The 17,251-nt window shown below is 56.0% G+C and overlaps 1 protein-coding gene across 4 annotated transcripts in view; it reads right to left on the bottom strand.

Annotated features, from left to right (window-relative positions):
- Positions 1-17,251, bottom strand: part of EFCAB6 (EF-hand calcium binding domain 6) — a 143,126-nt gene that overhangs the window by 30,647 nt on the left and 95,228 nt on the right. For all 4 annotated transcript variants that reach the window (XM_037513407.2, XM_037513409.2, XM_054695992.1 and 1 more), the window contains 6 exons: positions 16,820-16,977; positions 15,016-15,251; positions 6,676-6,772; positions 5,617-5,735; positions 2,173-2,367; positions 929-1,084 (listed from right to left, as the gene is read on the bottom strand). In XM_037513407.2, the coding sequence (XP_037369304.1) occupies positions 929-1,084; positions 2,173-2,367; positions 5,617-5,735; positions 6,676-6,772; positions 15,016-15,251; positions 16,820-16,977 (961 nt within the window). The remainder of the gene's footprint in view (positions 1-928; positions 1,085-2,172; positions 2,368-5,616; positions 5,736-6,675; positions 6,773-15,015; positions 15,252-16,819; positions 16,978-17,251) is intronic.

Here is a 17,251-nt window from a genome sequence, read left to right as displayed (position 1 = left end):
ACCGCTGCGCCACCGGGGAGGCCCTGTATTTGAAAATTTTTTAGAAGTCAGAAATAATGACAATATAATGAAATGGTTGTTCAATATCCAGAAACAATAGGAGTTTCAGAAAGAAAGAATAGGAGAGAAGCTCAATGAACTAAATCAAGAAAATTTCTGAGAGTTGAAGGCCGTGAAAATGGCCGGCTTCCTGATGAAGCTAGATTAGCTCATAAATCGAAATACCTTGGAAACAGCTCTCACACTCGGGGGCGAGCTGGTTTTAATTAGTGGTGATGAACAGACAGAAATTAGGCAGAGAAGTAAGATCATTATTAACTCCAGGGGAAAACAAGATATCGAGCAGGGAAGGAAAGGTGATTGGTCAGCCACACAACGTGCTTTTTGACCTCCGCCAAATTGGGGACAGTCTGGGACCCGTGGGTCTCAGGAGGTGGTGGGGTGGGGGTGGTTGGTGGGATGTGATGGGCGTAAAGAACGAGAGCTGCATCTCCCTGGCCGGATGCCAGCAGACTCAGGCTGAGTCAAATTCAAGAAGCGGCTGTGGGTGCACATCTCTCAGGAGTCGGAGCTGAGCCCCACGAGTGCGGCTGACAGGGGAGTCATTGACTCCCAGGAGGGACGTGAGGGGACGGCCGGGCCAAGGGGCACCCGTTTTTGACAATAAATCCTGGAGAATGATTCGACTCTTGCCAAAGCGCGTGACTGCCTCGAGTAAAGGAAAGTCAACCTCAGAAAGCGAGGACGACGCAGCTGAGACACGACAGGGAGAGCGACCCGACTCCCGGAGTCCTCAGGCGACGTGGCCAGAGGGGTGGCTGCGGTCATTTCAGAGGCGCAAGACGGAACAGACCCGCGAGCAGCCGCCCAGCCACTGGCCGCAGCATCTGCCTCTCCGTGAGAAGCGGTTAACCCGGGCGGAGCGAACCTGCTCAGAAGGTGGGTCAGCTCCTCCTCCTCCAGCGCACAGCCGCTCGCCTGCAGCGCCTTCTGCAGCCCAGACAGCGACGTGTGGCCGCTCTTGGACGCGTCGAGTTTGCTGAGCGCTTGGCTGATGTCCTGGTAATGGTCCTTCAGCTTATCCCTGGAAGAGAAAGCATCCGAGACACGCTCCCGTCGGGAGGACAAGGCGTTTCTTCCCAGCAGCCCCGCGAGCCTCCTGACGTGATGGTCTGCTGCTTCGCCCCAGAGCTCACGAGCCTTGTGTCACGGTGACATTAAAAGGGACCCCGGAAAAGAGGTAAGTCTGCACCATTGTCATCTCGTTGTGATCGTCATGAGTGAAACTGCGTTCGAGAAATCACAACCTTGGCTTTTAAAAGCACAGCGAGGTGACAGACACTGAGGCGAGGACGCCGTCCAAGACTCGCCGAGCAGCGGCTCTGGGCCAGGGGCTGCTGCGGAGTCGGGCAGACGCGTCTAGTGGAGCAAACGGGCCTCCTGGAAGAACCGCCCTCCCAGCAGGGCAAGGGCCTCCGGCCCGCGGCCTCAGAGCGTCTGCGGAGAGGCCAGCTCCTGGAGCACGCCCGGGACAAAGGGCCCCCGGCTCAGAAGTCAGGAGGGAAGTGGGGGGGGGGGGCGAGTGGATATTGCGGAGGGCGGGGGCCCCTGGGCCTCCACCCAGAGCTGGCTGGCACCTGCACCTGCATCAGAGACCCAGGGACAGTGACGGCACGAAAGCACCCCCGCGGGGTCTGAACGCCCCACAGGTGAAGACGGGATTCACCCCCAGGTCATGGGGTAACCTGTTGGCCTCGTTGGGATTGTTTATTTGCAATCAAGCGCCCAAAGCAGAAGCGCCGGGTCCCTCAGCAGCTGCGCCCCGGCCCTGCCAGAGCTGGGAGCCGCCCGACCAGTACAGAACACGGGCACGTCCTTGACCCTGCATCGCGGGGGCCGGTGGAGGGGCCAGGAGACCCCCGTGAGCAACTGCAAGGGCGGTTGGGGGGCACCCACCAGGCACCACGGACGGGGAGAGGGAGGCCCCAGCGTCGGCTCCCAGCTCTTCAATCCCTGCGCCACCTGCTCAGCGCTGGTTTCCAGGCGGCCAGCAGCGGAGGGCAGCGATTTCATGGTGAGCGTGCCAGTGTGGGCAGGCGCCCTTGACCACTCGGGCAGCCAGGCAAAAGGCGGACGGACACCGTCTCGGGGCCAGGGGTCTGCCAGGCTCACCTGGCCAGCGCCGCCGTCTCGGTGTTCTGCTGCAGCTCTTTCATCTCTTCCTGTATCTGCTGGGGCTTCGTGAAGTGGCCCATGAAGTTGAAATAGCCCTCCCCGTTGGGCCGGTGGACGTCCTCCGAGTAGCTGATGCCCAGCTTCTCCAGGAACTCTTGGTAAGTGATGAAGCCCCGTCCCTCGGTGTCATAGCTTCAAAACCAAACAGAGGTCTGGTCAGGAGCCGCCGGGATGGGGGGCGGGGAGTGAGGGGGTGGATCCTGCCTGCACTACCTCCACCACCTTCGAGGAGCCTCCTAGCCCCAGCCCACCCTGCGGCTTCGGCCCGGGGAGAGGGAGTCAGACACGCAGAGACTCTGCCCCAGGGTCTGTCCCCAGCGTCGAGTGCAGCCCCCGAGGACTCGCGGGCACAGCAGAGTTTGAGACCCCCCACCCTAACCGCTGCAACTCCCCTCCCGTCAGCCTGGCTGCCCGGGGAGGGAGCCCTGGGGCTGGCGACTGCCATCCTGTTACCACCACAGGAAGGTCGCATCAACCCTGTCCATCACTCAACGATGCTATTTTATTGAGCAACTACACGAGAGTAACTATGTGACAACTTAGGGGAAAGTCCTTCAAAAAGCATATTTAGTCTTAAAACTTGAATAAATGAATGCTATTGATTCAAATTCCCCATTTGCTCTTTGAAGAGATGCCAATTACGCACAGCCAACGAGACAGACCAGCGAGGAAAACAAGATAAGAATTATTCTATGAACCTTTTATGTCATTTTCTATTATTAAGATTTTTTCGGAATTATAATTCATTAAAAAAGCCATAATGGAGGGTTTTTATCTCCCAACATTATTCAAATAGAATAGAATTACTTCAATAAAAAAAAATTTAAGGCAAATTGCCAATTTTCTTTAAAGAGAAAAAAGCACTTCTTTTTACAGAGGGATCTGGGTCTTTTCTGTATCGATAAAAATGGCATTTGCAATTACTTTCCCGGGACGCAGTCAGTTCCGGGACGTGGCTACATTTCAGCCACATTGGGGGGAAGATTCTGGGGGTGCTGAGGGCGTCCTCTGACAGAGGGTGAATGCCGTCACCTTCCCTGCGGGCTCACGCACTGACCACCTGCTGAGGGAGCGAGGGACCCCCAGTCACCCCCCACTCTGGCCCCGGCGCCCCAGGGGAGTAACGAGGACAGCATCTTTGCTGTCCACGCGACTGGGTGTGTTGGGCTTGGGGTGGCGGGTGGAGGTCAAGAGGGAAGAGGATTGGGCCATCGGAGCCTGTGGTGGGGCTGTGTCTGTCAGTCCATCTATCCCGAGGCCCAGGGAGCCTCTGGGGCCCCCGGCCTCTCCCTGTCCCCCTGGGGCCCACAGGGCAGCCCCCTCTGCTGAGTGTGCGTGTGCATGGGTGTGTGTGACTTCCACTTGCCTCCTCTGCCTGCTTGAGCACGGCCTCCATCCCGGGGACAGGACATTCCCCTCTGGTGGGTGCAAGCGGCACCAGGCGGCCAGCTTGTGTCCGCGGCCAGCTCCGGCCTCCAGACTCTGACCAGGCCCTCAGCCACTCCGGGGCTGGGCGCCCTCGCCTCAGCGGCTGCAGGCCCTCCCAGCTGGAGAGTCCCTGCCTGTGTGATGACGTGGTCACCATCATTTATGACACCCTCTAAGGTGATACTTGTGACCCCCAAGTGCCTTTCTAATTTTATTCAGTGAATTTCATTTCAAAAGCAAAACAAAGGGCCACTGCAAGAGGAAGCTGTGGATCTCGATTCCCGAGGCTGGTCCCGAGGCTCTGGAAGAGCTGCCAGGTTGCAGCAGCCCAGGGCCCGAGCGGCCAGCGGGGACGGCAGAGGGCTGGCGGGGCTGGCTTCCCGCCATCTGCCTGGAAGAGGCGGCAGCCCCTTCTCCAGCTTCCAGGGTGAGCCCAGGGTGCTGAACGGCGTCAGTCGTGACCACCCTTGTGCCATCCAGTGACGCATGATGCAGCAACGCAGCTCCGGGGGGACACCCCTGCAGGAGGGTGCCCAAAAGACCAGTGCACAGACCGCCCCCCCATCGGATGAGCACCCCTGGGGAGCAGTGCTCAGCACTGTCCATCCTTGGAAGTTGTTTTTCATAAGCAATGAGGCCCTGGCTTTGCTACAGCTGTCTCACAGCTTCCAGCGCCTGCGGCTGACGCCCCAACTCGCCCCTCTTCGGAAACTGCTCTCTCCTAGGTCCACGAGCTGCTTTCCCTCCCTTGCAGGGCATGGGGAGGGTGGATGGGCAACGCACCAGGGCCTGGGCCACATGGGTAGGCGTGGCGCCAACCAGGCCTACCCGCCATCCAAAGGCCCTGCCACGTCCGGCCTCCCCAGTCCAGCCTTCTCCCACTGCAGGACGGCTACTTCTTGAGGGGACACAGGCCTGGCCCAGCAGCTGCCTTGCCAAGCTCCACCACGAGCTCATCTGCCGAGCTCCTGACTGTGGGGGGAGGCCCATCCGTCCCCTCCTCCAGCCCTTGTCAGGTGGGCGCTGCACCCCCATGTTTGGGTGCTGCTTCCTGTGCCTGACACCCCCACTGGGCTTGGGAATCACAGAGACCCAAAGGCCCCCGCAGTGGGAGGTCGGCCCCTGCCCACACCCGCTCAATTATGGGGTGGAAGCTGCTCATTCCGTCTGGAAGGAAGCGGAAAGGGAAGCTCAGGCAGCCTGTGTTGGAAGGGTCTAAAAATACCCGGATTTTGTAATCCCTGCAAGTTGCTTTTCTAAATTAGACACAGAACAGCCCACCTCATTCTAAACCCGGCCGACGCTCAGTCTTCCACACTGAACAGATTAAAAGATGACAGGACCGGCCTGGGAGCTGCTCTGAGGGCCGGGGCCGGGGCTGCCAGGGAGGCGAGTGGCTACTAACATCAAAGCAAGAAGCAGGTAATTCGAAGACCGGCCTGTAATGGGGAGATCGCCAGTGCACCCCGAAACGCAGGCATCTGTGCCAGGAATGGAGCTATGGGGGGCCGACGCAACAGCTGTGAGCTCTCGAGTGGCTTATGGACATCGGACCGCTGCTCTGTGCTACTTCCAGCTCGGGAGACCCTCAGGGACCTACTCCAAGCTGACGAGAGTTGGGTAGTCCGCAAATGGGCTGTGCCCCGGCTTCCACCTCTGGGCATGGGGGAGACTGCTCCTTCCGTGCCAGCACCCGGGGTCTGCGGAGCTAGCTGCCTCAAACAGTAAAAGGATGACTTGAACTTCAAGTTCCTGGGGACACTCACGTGGGCCTTTCGCCCCCCGGGGTGGGGAGCTTACCCCGGGTGCTCTCTCTGGGGTCACGGAACCAGGACACAGGACACCAGGCCGTTCCTGACCCCAGCTGGCCCTGCCCCCCGATGTGTGGAGGAAAGGTGGGTGCTCAGTCTGCAGCAAGCCCCCGGAGATGGCTGGGCTTTGAACAGCTCTCACCTCGTCCAGAGCTTCTCGAATTCTCTCGGCGTGAGGGGAATATCGAAGCCGTACAGCGCGTTCCTGACGTCCCGCCGCCGGAGGATGCCGCGGCCCTCGTGGTCGGTCTCTATGAAGTTCTACGACATCAGAGGAGAGGCTGCTGGGGTGGGGAGGCCACGGGGAGGAAGGATCGCTGCGGGGGGTGGGGTGGTGGTGGGGGGAGGGCAGGCTGCCAGAGAGACAGGCGCAGGGGGGTGCAGGGAGAGGACTGGCTCCCTCCAGGGCTGGGGGGACCAGGAGCAGGGGCTGAGAGAGCTCGAAGGCCAGACTGAAGCTGGGGCAGAGGCTGGTCGCCGTGTGGACACCTGTCCTGCTGTACCACCGCCCCCCCGCCCCAATGCCAGCTGGGGTTCCGGCCGTGCTGGCTCTGAACCTGGGCCCAGGGGGGAGCCGGGCCTGCGGGGCAGGTGGGCATGCAAAGCTTCTGTCCATGGGAAGGACAGAGCCTCACGCCGGCACAGAGGCAGAGCAAGCAAAGGAGAAAGCACCGCGACAGTGTTCAAGATGATGTGAGTTCCCTGGGAGGGGTGGTCCTCCGGCAAAACGCTGCTCAGAGGGAGGCCAGTGTGCCCTGCCCAAGCAGCCAATGCACCAGACACCCCGCTGACAGGAGCAGCGCCCCGCTGGGACTGTGGCTGCCTCCCAAGGCTGCAGGGGCCCCATAGCCGCAGGGAGGACTCAGCGCTGACGGCCCGCTCCTTGCCTGGGCGAGGGGCCGGCTCCCTGCAGCGCCCCACAGGCTGTGTCAACACGAGGGCACCAGCCTTTCCATTTTGATTTTTCCTTCATCTCAAACCTGCAATAAATTGCTGTCCTGGAACCCCCACAATTACCTCTTTTTCTAAACACCAGTTGATCCTGTATGTGAGATTTTGAAAAAAAAAAAAAAAAAAAATTTTCCCCCCAGAATAAAGGAAAATACCAAACGGAAACACGAAGTCGGCTCCCACGCAGCCCCCGGGGCCCCAGCCCGGCCGGAAGCTGAGCCTCCCCTTCCCAGGGCGCCTCGCGTCTTACCTTAGACAAGTCTGTCCACCTGTGCTTTGCTTTGGTGACAAGAAACTGATGAGCCTGTTCACAAGCTAGTTCCAAATCTGTGACCTTCTTTTTTGATCTTAAGAGAAAAAAAAGAAAAAACTGTTTAAATCGAGTGTGTAACAGGTTGGTCCCCAGACAAGGGGAGGTTCAGGTTCCCGCCCCACGCAAGGGAGGGTGGGGCTGAGCAGGGAGGAGAAGCAGCCGGAGAGGCGCCTGGGGGAGGAAGGTGGAGGAGGGAGAGCAAGAAGGGCCTGAGGAGGCACGAGGGGCAGAGACACGTGAGGGAGCCGCGCTGGCTCCTGGGTCCCGGCCTGGGGGAAGCAGACGCGGTGAGAGACGCGTGGGGAGGTGGCAAAGGCAGCGTTGATCTTGATTTTGATTTTGCTCTTTCCTCCCAGACTTATCTGGCTGTTTTTGCCCCTTTTTCTTTTTCTTTTTTTTTTTTTTAAATATATGTCACTCATTTTTCTAAATTCACTGAATTTTTTTTTTAATAGAGGCATGTTTTATTTATTTATTTGTTTGTTTGTTTGTTTGCTTATACAAGCACTGGGTACAGCCAGAAGCGCGGGAGGGTGAGAGGATTCACCAGAGCCAGAGTGGGGAGCAGAGCAGGCAGAAGGACCGAAGGACACTGCTGAGGGGAGCAGCGGGCGGCAGGAGAGGTCTGCGCGCCATGTGGGACCCTCCTCCGGTGGCCGGGGAGCAGCCAGGGATTGAACCGGCGCCGCAGAGGCCGCGGGCAGCTTCGCAACCCAGCGCTCAACCGCTGCGCCACCGGGGAGGCCCTGCTTTCACTTTCAATAGGAAAAGATTCATCTGAACGTCACACGCCACAGAGGTGAGGGCCCCTTTGATCTCTGCGGGCTGAGGGGCCTCTTTCCACTTAGCACTTGGATTTCCAGAGAACACACGAGTTCGTCTGCTCGCGCGCCTGAGAGCCGACGGTGCCCGGGCCCGGGGGAGGCCTGGAGAGAGACGCCCACACTCAGCCTCAGGGCCGGGCAGCGAGTCAGGGCCCAGCGACTGCTCAACGCACAAGTGAGGCAACTGCTCTTTCGGTGGTGTCTCCCCTTAGGAAGCCCCGCTGCTCGCAGGCGCTACCCTGCAGCGCCCGGGAGTCCCTGGGACTGACCGTGCCAGTGCCCAGCAGTCACTGGGCTGCTGCCTGTCCCTGCCCGGATGCCCACCCTGCACCACCGACCTGTGTGCCCAGTTCAAGGCCCCACTTCTTTGTGAATTACATAACCTTGGCCCCCCACGGTTTGAGACGGCAGCTCTGGCGTTTCCTCAGCAGCGCGCCGAGACCGGCTGGGCATGAGGGCGCGCCCGTTTCACTGTCTTTCCTTCATTTCATCTCCAAGCAGATGCCAGCTTGTGGGGTACTACACTCTTACTGGGACCTGCCCGCCCCAGTACTTGGTGAGTATATCGCCTAGTCAGGGGTGCTGGCTGGCTTCTCTGCTTCATGATGCCGCCGGTTAGACAACACCCCCACCCTCGACCACATTCTCTCTCCTTTCATTCCTAAGTTTATTCACTCTTCTGAGGTCACCCCTTCTCACGCCCCCACAACCCTGGATGCTGCTACCCCCACACCTCTACCACCAGCACTGTAATCTCACCTGCTTTTCTGTTCCATCTCTCTCAACTGTCTACCGGACTTGGCAGAATCACGGAACTTCAGGGTGGAAGGGATCCAAGGTCAAGCAGCCTGATCTGTCCGCACTTGACCACTGAAGACCAGAGGGCTGCTGGGACTGCGCTGCGTGTTCACAAGTATTGTCTAAAAGGACTATAGGTCCAGTGAGGTGGATCCCTGCCTGCACTGTTAGACTGCTCCTATGTCCTCCCTGCGCCCGAAGCGTCACCTGGATGTCCCAAAAGTGCTCCCTGGAGACCCCGACAGCATTGCTATCTCTGCAAAGTTAGTGCATCTAAGATGGTCTCACTACCTAATCACATATCCAAGCAGCCCCATTTCTTCCCTGGGCGATGAGGATTAATAATTTTCTTAGCTACTCTTGCTTGAACCAGGGCCTCCTGCTGATTTTCTCATCCATTTCTCCCTTTTCCCCTGTACCTGTCTCCTCTAGAGAGAGCAGAAGGTTCTCCTGTGGCCTTTCCCAGAAGCTACTTGTGTCTGCTCCTACTGCCTGACTCTGCCCTGACAGCCAGTCAGCTCCCACCCTCCCATCAGCCAGAGACATGGATGCGCTACTACGATGTGCTGCTGCAGGCCCTGAAGACACAAGGACGAGCAGTGCGGACGGAGCCCGTGTCCTCAACAGCTCACACGGTGAAGGCAGGAGGCTAACAGCAGGCACATGGAGAAAAGGGTGAATCAGAAAAGGTGAGATACTGAGTGTGACCTTGATGATGACAGGCAGTAGGGGACACTTCAGCTAAGACCATGAGTTGCTCTTTGAGGCCGGAGTGATGAGCAGGCAGCCGTGGGTCTTGGGGAACAGCACTGCAGGCAGGGCAAGAGCCCAAGACGCGCTCTGGGACCGGTCAAGATGGCGCGGGCACACACGCCCTTCCCAGCCCTCTGATCACAACTAAAACCTTTAGGCAGAATCCAAAAAGTAACTCGCTGAGGACACTAAAAAGTAAATAATCGGAGACTGGTGGAGAGGAAATCAAAACCTGAAGATTGACTGATACAGGGTGATTTCATTGTTTCCCCTCCTTCCACATCCCCAGCTTAGGCTTAAGGGAAGTTCTAATTCTGAAACTGTGCGGTAGCCATGGACAGAAACAGCTCCAAAACAAGTATGTAAACTCAGACGCCTACAGTAAAGAAAGTCTATTTTTCTGATCAAAAAACTACTAAGCAGGGCCTCTGCAGTACAGAGTATGGGTCGTGGTGGGGGAATCCTTTCTCTCTCTTTTGTCCTTTTATTCTCCAATCCTGATCCGAGGCAAGCTCAGGTATGAAGCTGCGTTTTTGTGATGGTGCCAGGAACAGCCGTGCAAGTAGGTGCCTCAAACTAAAATTCTTCTCTCTCATAAGTGGAAAGTAGAAAGGGCTCTCTGTGATTCAAAGAGTGTTAGAGGAACCCACACTATTTGTCTCTTTTTCTCTCTTCCATGTAGCTCTGGAGATGAACCACTATAAAACCATAGAGTCACTAAAATCTAAGGTTTTCTAGCCAGGAGATCAGAAAAAGGTCCCCTGGCGACTGAAGAGTGTAGGGAGAATCATAGACAGGAGGGAGCTGGAGAAAGGGATCCCCAAATCTGTGTGGGAAGTTCCAGGTGAACCTCTCAGGTGCACACACATAAAATCAGCCCCAGGCAGGTTAGCTGAAGCTTTGAGAACTTGACGGCAGTGTAGTTAAGACTGGAAGCTGGGTGGGCCTGAGAGCGCTGCAGTGACTTTGAAAGCTGAGCTGGCAGTAAGCTGGCAGGCAGGGCAGGGCTTGCAGCCTGACATTAACTGGCTGTAGTATCTACTAAAGCAAACAAAAACCAAATCAATATACTATAGAGGTTCTTGACAGGACCACAATGCCACAACATATTATTTAAAATTCCATAATACAATCCAAAATTACCTAATATACAAAGAGCCAGGAAAATCTCCATAATCACCAGGTAAAAGACAACAGCCTCCAGTTGTAAGATGACCTGGATGTGGAAATTATCATATTTTAAAGTAACTATTCTCGCCATAAAGTAACAGTGAAAAAAAAAAAAAAGGAAGACAGGAATTCAGAGTGAAGGAATAGAAGCTTCAAAAGAAATGAAAAGAACCAAGTGGAAACTTGAGAACTGAGAAACATAGTTCCTGGCATCAAATCTTCACCGGGTTGGCTCAGTGACAGGATGGACGTGACAGAGGGGTGAGCCAGTGAACTTGAAAGTCGATGAGTAGAAATTATTCAAACAGAACAACAGAGAAAAACATGGAAAAAAAGAAAGAATATAGCCACAGGAACCTGTGTACAAAATCACAAGGTCTGCTGTTCGTGTGTCCAGGGCACCAAAAAGAGAGAGAAAGAGGTTGGCACAGAAAACAATACTTGAAGAAATAATAGCTGAGAATACTCCCAATTTGATGAATAACATAAAATTATAGGTTCAAGAAGTTCAGTAACCCCCAAAAAGATAAATTCAAAGAATTCTCAAACACTCATACTCACACCACTGAAAACCAACGACAAAGAATGTCCAAAGCAGGCTGAGAAAACAGTATCTCACATATCGGGGCAGACGGTCTGATGACTGCAGATTCCTTGCCACAACTGTGGACACCAGAAGACGGTGGAATAACATTTTTAAAGTGCTGAATAAAATGCCAATCCAGAATTCTATACCTAACAAAAATATGTGTTAAGAGTGAAGGAGTAATAAAGATATTCTCAATCCAGGAAAGCTAAAAATTTGTCTCCAGTAGATCTGTCCTAAAGAGGTACTAAAGGAAGTTCTTTAGGGGAAGGAAAACGAGAGCAGAGACAAATCTGGGTTTCAGAAATGAAGAAAGAGCAATAGAAATGGTAAATATCCAAGGATTCTGGCCTCCCAGATGGAGCAGGGGTTAAAGTCTCAGCACTATCAATTTATTGCCAGCCACGGTGGCATGAGTTTCATCTCCAGCCAAGGAGCAACCCACATGGTGCAGCAGACCTCTCCTGTCTCGCCCGCTGCTCCCCTCAGTAGATCTGCCTGTTCTGCTCTCCATTCTGTTTCTGGTAAATCCTCTCACTCCCCACTTCTCTGGTCTACACCCCAGTTCTTCTATGTAAAAATAAATAAATAAATCTTTCAAATAAATAAATAAATAAACAATCCATGAATTCAAGAGGAACCCTCTCAAGGGAAATTAAAAAATATTTTGAACTGAATGAAAATTAGAATTGCAACATATTTAATTTTGTGGAATGCAGCTAAATCAGTGACTACTAGGAAATTGATAATACTGCATTCTATATTAGAAAAGAACTAAAAAAACATTCCAATTTAAGAAAGTGGAGCAAACTATAATCAAAGCAAGAAGAAATGAAGGAAATAAAAAGAGGCAAGATGAATGAAATTAAAAACATAGTAGATAAAAATCAATGAAACAAAAAAAATGGCTTTTCAAAATAGCAATGAAATTGATAAACCTTTAGCTGAACTGATCAAGAAATAAAGGAAAAGAGACATCAATTACCGATACTAGAAACACAAGATGGGATATCCCTAGAGACCCCACAGAGGCTAAAGGAATAAGAAGACACTGTGGACACTTAATGTTCATGAATTCAACTTGGATGAAATGGGCCAATATCCTCACAGACACAAACTACAAAAATTCATTCAAAAGGAAACAAACTCTTGATGATCCTGTAATTATTAAAGTAATTGGCTTTAAAGTTAAAATCCTCCCCACAAAGGAAACTGCAGGACCTGATAATTTCACTGGTGAAGTCTATCAAATATTTAAGGAAGCAAGAATGCCAACTCTGTGTAATACATAAAACAGAAGGGAACGCTTCCCAACTGATCAATCATTCCCAACTATGTTAAAAAGAGAATAAAACAATGATGGAATCGCCTAACAAGCTGCCATCTGATTGAGACAAATCACCACGATCAGGCTGCCCCTCCGCTGTCTTATCGCTCTCCCCAAATTATATCAGCATCTTTTCAGGAGGTGCAAGTTTTCATTGAACACAGTTGAGAATTCAGAATTCTGACTTCAAGCCCACATGGCAAAGGGAAGACTGAGCGAGGAAGGTGTTTCGGACAGATCAGATAAACCAGAAGGCGAAGGCGCAGTGAGAGCACACACTGGATCCCAGTGCTGAGGGGGAAACTGGTCAGATAAGCGGATTCTCTGGAGGAATGAAAGCTCTCCCTCTAAGGACAAAAAAGAAATTTGGCATTTTCAACCAGCCAATCGTTCAACAGGAAAGACTTGATCACACGATGTTTTGTAACAAGATGCTGGACCATCTAATTTTGCTCAAAGGGCACATGACAGGACTCTCATCTTTCACGATGCCCGCACACTAAAATGTACTTAATGTGGGTCATGGGTGAATAAATGGACATGGTGGGCATGTCTTAAACAGGTGACTGGAAGGGAATCAATGACGCAGACATGAAATGTGTCACTGGACCGATCATCCTAATTTACACATCTGCAAATAGAAACCATTTGTAATTACGAAGTTATGAATCCTCAAAGTTTTCAAAAATATTGCGTTTTGATGATGCATGTGGAAAGTGAAGGCCAGAAGACAGAGGGTGCCAACTGGAGGCGGTGGGATGGCTCCAGCTTGGCAGGTGGAGAAGAGGGAGGCCAGGGACCAGGAGGAGGCAAACTCTGGGCAGAAGACGAGGTCCTCCCCCCAGGCCCTGAGTTCAAGTCCCTGCTCCACTCCCCCCGCCCACCACCACTTGTCCTTCTGGATAGGTCTTTAACTTTCTCTAAGTCCCAGTTCCTTCATCTGGAAAGCCCGGTGGTAATGCCGGCTTGCAGGGCTGTTGAGCACTAGGGAACCGTCACCTGGAGGCACAGGCCTGGGTGCGGCCGCTGACTGGTTTTCCACAGCAGTGCCTGGGTGGTGCCCGGGAGCTGCCCCTCAGCCAGACCCCTGGAGCCCACGCTCAGTCTCCCAGGGCTCCAGCCTGCCCTCATCTATGTTCATCCTCTAGCCTGAGCTGCTGAGGGAGCTTTCTACAGCACCCCTCATGCCACAGCACAAGACCCTTCACAGCCAGCCCATCTGCCTTTCCAGGCCCTCCCTCCCAGCAGGCTCCCCCTAGAAGATGCGTTTGCTCAGTGCTCCCACTTCTGCGGTTTTGCAAATGCTCTTCCCTGGCCTCGAATCACCACCCCAGCAACTTGCACCTGACAAACTCCTACTCGCACCTCGAGATCCAGCTCAAATAACCCACAGTTCCTGAGCATCCGAGGGGGCTTAGCCTCCCTGTGCCGCCTCGGTCTTGCTTCCATTTCAGTGTCACCATTTTTTTTACCTTCCCCACCTTTGATCATGAGAGTTCACCTTACTCAGCTGTGCACCACCCAGGCCTGGGCAACGTCTAGCCCCAAGGGACCCTCAGGAAGCATCTGATGAGTGAGTGGATCAATTCAGAGACGTCTGAGTCATCTGCAGGGAAGACTGTGCTTCATGATTGAGATTTTCCATTCTGCATACATTCTCGCGAAACTTCTTTCAAGAGGATTTTTTTTGGGGGGGGGGGTTGTGTTAATGTTAAGCAATCAAGTCTCATATTATGGCTCCTGGGGACCTGAACAATTGGAAGCAGGTGTCCGACTCACATGTAAAGGATCGTTTCGCTCAGAGAGAGACAATAGTCATTTCTTGGTTTTTCTTTCTTTCTTTTAGACACAAAATAAAACCAGTGAATGTGGGGGCGGGTGGGTTTGAGTGCAAGGTCAGGGGGCCTGCGCGCCTCGCCAAGTCTCACACAGTCTTACCTAGTGACAGGGCTTCTGGGACTCCCCTCTCTGGGAAGAGGTGTCTGTCTGGAGCCCCGAGGACCGTGCAAACCTCAGTGCCAGCAGCCTGTGTATGCCAGCACCGCGCCGATCGCCAGGGCGGCAACACCGCCATGCACAGTACTGCTCCCCAAACACCCCGGCACAGGCAGCTCCAGGTCTGTGGCACCTCCTTCACCCCTCCCCGCTAGCATTCAGCGCATCTTGGTGGGGAGCCGCCTGCCACAGGACGGGGCTGGAGGGGAGGCCCTGGCAGCGCGCTCCGACCTGGAGGGCCAAGGGCTGGACGCCCAGGTCCTCCTCCCTGCGAGGCGGGTTCGGGGCGGGCTGGTACGGGGCGCAGTGCTGCCAGGGAAAGGCCCGGAAGGGGCCCTTGCATCTCCTAAGGCAACCGGGCACGGAGCCCAGATTGAGAAAAGCAACAATCTGTGAACACAGGTGCGGACTCATGTGCGCGGCAGAGACGGACAGGGCGCAGCTCCCGCCGGGGGTCTCGCTGCGTCCGAGGCTCCCCTGCAACGCCGCGTCCGGGCCTGGAGGAGCTCGAGTGCCCTGGCCGGCGACTGCGGGAGGGCACCTTAGGGGGGGCATGGCTCAGTGGCGCCGCGGGAGCCCAAGGGGCGCGGACACTGAGTAACACCAACGTAGCTGAGCCCAGATTCATCCAAAACCAAAATCCCCACTCCCCGCGCACGCTCACGGGCAGAGGCACAGGATGCGGCTCCCCGGCGGCGGGTCAGCCGGCTCCCGGTCCCGTCTCCACACTGAGCTAGCCCCGCATGGGCACGGGTGCCCCCATCTCCCTGGGGGGCCCGGCGGGTGCGAGGGACCCTGGCGGGGGCAGCTGGGCACCTCCTTACCTGACGAGTCTTTGGGGGGCGTCCTCTGCTCTGGAGGGTGGCCTCTTCTCACACAGGCCCCGAAATTCCCGGAAGTTGAGCGTGACGCTGAGCCGCAGGCCCAGGAGGCTGAGGAAGCGCTCGAACTCGCGGTCCCTGAGGTTGAGCAGCATGAGCTGCAGCAGCCGGCGGAAGTCCAGCATGTTGATGATGCCGTTCCGGTCGGTGTCCACCTTGAAGAAGGCGGAGTAGGGGTTCTGCAAGCGAGACGCCTCGTCAGGTGCCGCCCCGGGACAGGCAGCGGCTCGGTGGCACTGCTGAGCTTTCAGGGGATCCTGCTGGCCCAAGAATGTCCTGGCCCGCCGGTGCCCTCTTTGTGGAGCCCTCAGGACAAACGTGGAGCGCTCAGGACAAAGGACAGAAAAGGTGCGTCTTCCCCTTTACTCTGTTTATGGTACCAGGCGCTGCCCACGCCAGAAGCGAGAGAGGGTGTGCCCGGGCTTCCCAGCACAGAGAAAACCCACGCAGGTCTCCTGGCAGGTTGGAGGGCCATAGGGAGAACTGAGGGCTGAGAGGCCAGCACGTGGGCCGGGTCGCGGGGCCCAGGGGCCCAGCAGCCATCCAGGCGAGGAACGGAGTGTGCAAAGTCAGGGAGACGAGGGAGGGGTTAGCCAGAGTGTGGGCGAGGACGGGGCCAAGCTGCCGCTGGAGAGGAGGGCCACGTGGGCAGCGAGTCTGCGGGCCATCAGGCTGGGCAGGGCTGGCCCTGAGGGCGAGGCGGGGGCAGCTCAGGGCGCCTGCTCTGGGGCAGAGGTCCATGGGGGATTGCGGAGAGAACGTGCAAACGCAGGGACGTGCGTCAACGATCCCGCCGGGGGGGCTATTATCAAGCAGTGTTTGATTTCAGGAATACACGCCAACCCTGGACACATGCCCGAACCTGCAGAGACACGGCTAGAGGGCCCCGGCCCAGGGAGAAGTCACAGGAACCGCAGGGCACCTGCCCAGGTCACCCCGGGGGCTGTGCCTGCACCCTCTGTGGTCGGGAGGAAGGGCCTCGGTCGTCATAACCACTTCCCGCCCAGGGAGGGGCCAGGCCCGGGCTGTCAGGGTGTGGCCCACTCTCGACAGCATGTTCTCCGTGTCCCCTACAGCCTCTGCACGTGGCCCTGACTCCAGCCTCCTCCAGGCTGAGCTGCGGCTTCTCCCTAACGCCCACCACCGGAAGGCACTCTGGGGCCAAGTCCCTGCTCCCACTGCTGATGTCCTTTTTCTAGCCAGACACGCTGAGGGCCTGAGATTCAGTTCCAGGGTCACCTCCTCCAGGCTCCTTACAGGGGCCTGTTCGCAGTGCCCCACCGCGCACGTGGTCCTCTCTGCCACAGCAGCCTCCAGGTGCACCAGCGCCTGCCCCCTGGGCTGCGGACTGGACTGAGCCACCTGGGCCGGCTGGATCCCTCCTCTCCACACTCAGTGGAGATCCCAGCACAGAGTGTGTGATACGCATCTGGTGAGGGAGCTTGTGGAGTGGATAGAACAGACACAGCCTATGACGCAGGCTGCCGTGCACCTTCCCCCTGCTGGGGGAAGGACACCCTGCCCTCCAGGGCCTTCCAGGGGCAGAGGGCGGACCCAGAAAGGTATCAGGCACTGGGGGAGGGCGGGCGGGACAGCAGAGCCCAGCACCCCCTCCCGGGCAAGCGCCTGGGTCTGTGGAGGGGAGCAGGGCAAGGCCAGGGCAGGCTCCAGGGGCCTCACCCAGGAGGCTCGGGGGCTGGCATGGGGACAGGGCCGCACTGGCCAAGCACAGGTGCAATGAATTTACCCTGAAGGAGTCTTTCAGTTTCTGAGGGAAAAGCCTCTGGCATTCCTCGGCAGTTATAAAGAATCTCTCGGGAGTCCGAGGAGCCGCTTCTGGCCCACTCATTTTAGCCTCGGGAGTCCGAGGAGCCGCTTCTGGCCCACTCATTTTAGCCTCTGAAACTGACAGACCAGAAGACTCCATTAGCGACAGGAACCCCCTCTGCTTCGACACTGAGTTCTTCATGTCCCCGGGGCCCGCAGGTCTCAGGGCTCACAGACAGCACAGCCGGGCCCAGGCCTGGCAGGTTCGAGCCCAGCTGGTTAGTGTGTCAAGCCCTCGCCCCGAAACCAGGCAGGAGGAGCAGCTGCCACTTAAACACCGGTCCACCGCCTCGGGCTGGGGTGGGGGTGGGGGCGGGGAGCACCTGTGCCGCGCCAGGCCGAAACCCCGGGA

The sequence above is a fragment of the Talpa occidentalis genome, unplaced genomic scaffold (assembly GCF_014898055.3).
Source record: "Talpa occidentalis isolate TD23 unplaced genomic scaffold, MPIMG_talOcc4v2.1 talOcc4.16, whole genome shotgun sequence".
Taxonomy (NCBI): domain Eukaryota; kingdom Metazoa; phylum Chordata; class Mammalia; order Eulipotyphla; family Talpidae; genus Talpa; species Talpa occidentalis.
The sequence above is the reverse complement of the archived record's forward strand: the minus strand, read 5'-3'. Positions and strand labels throughout refer to the sequence as shown.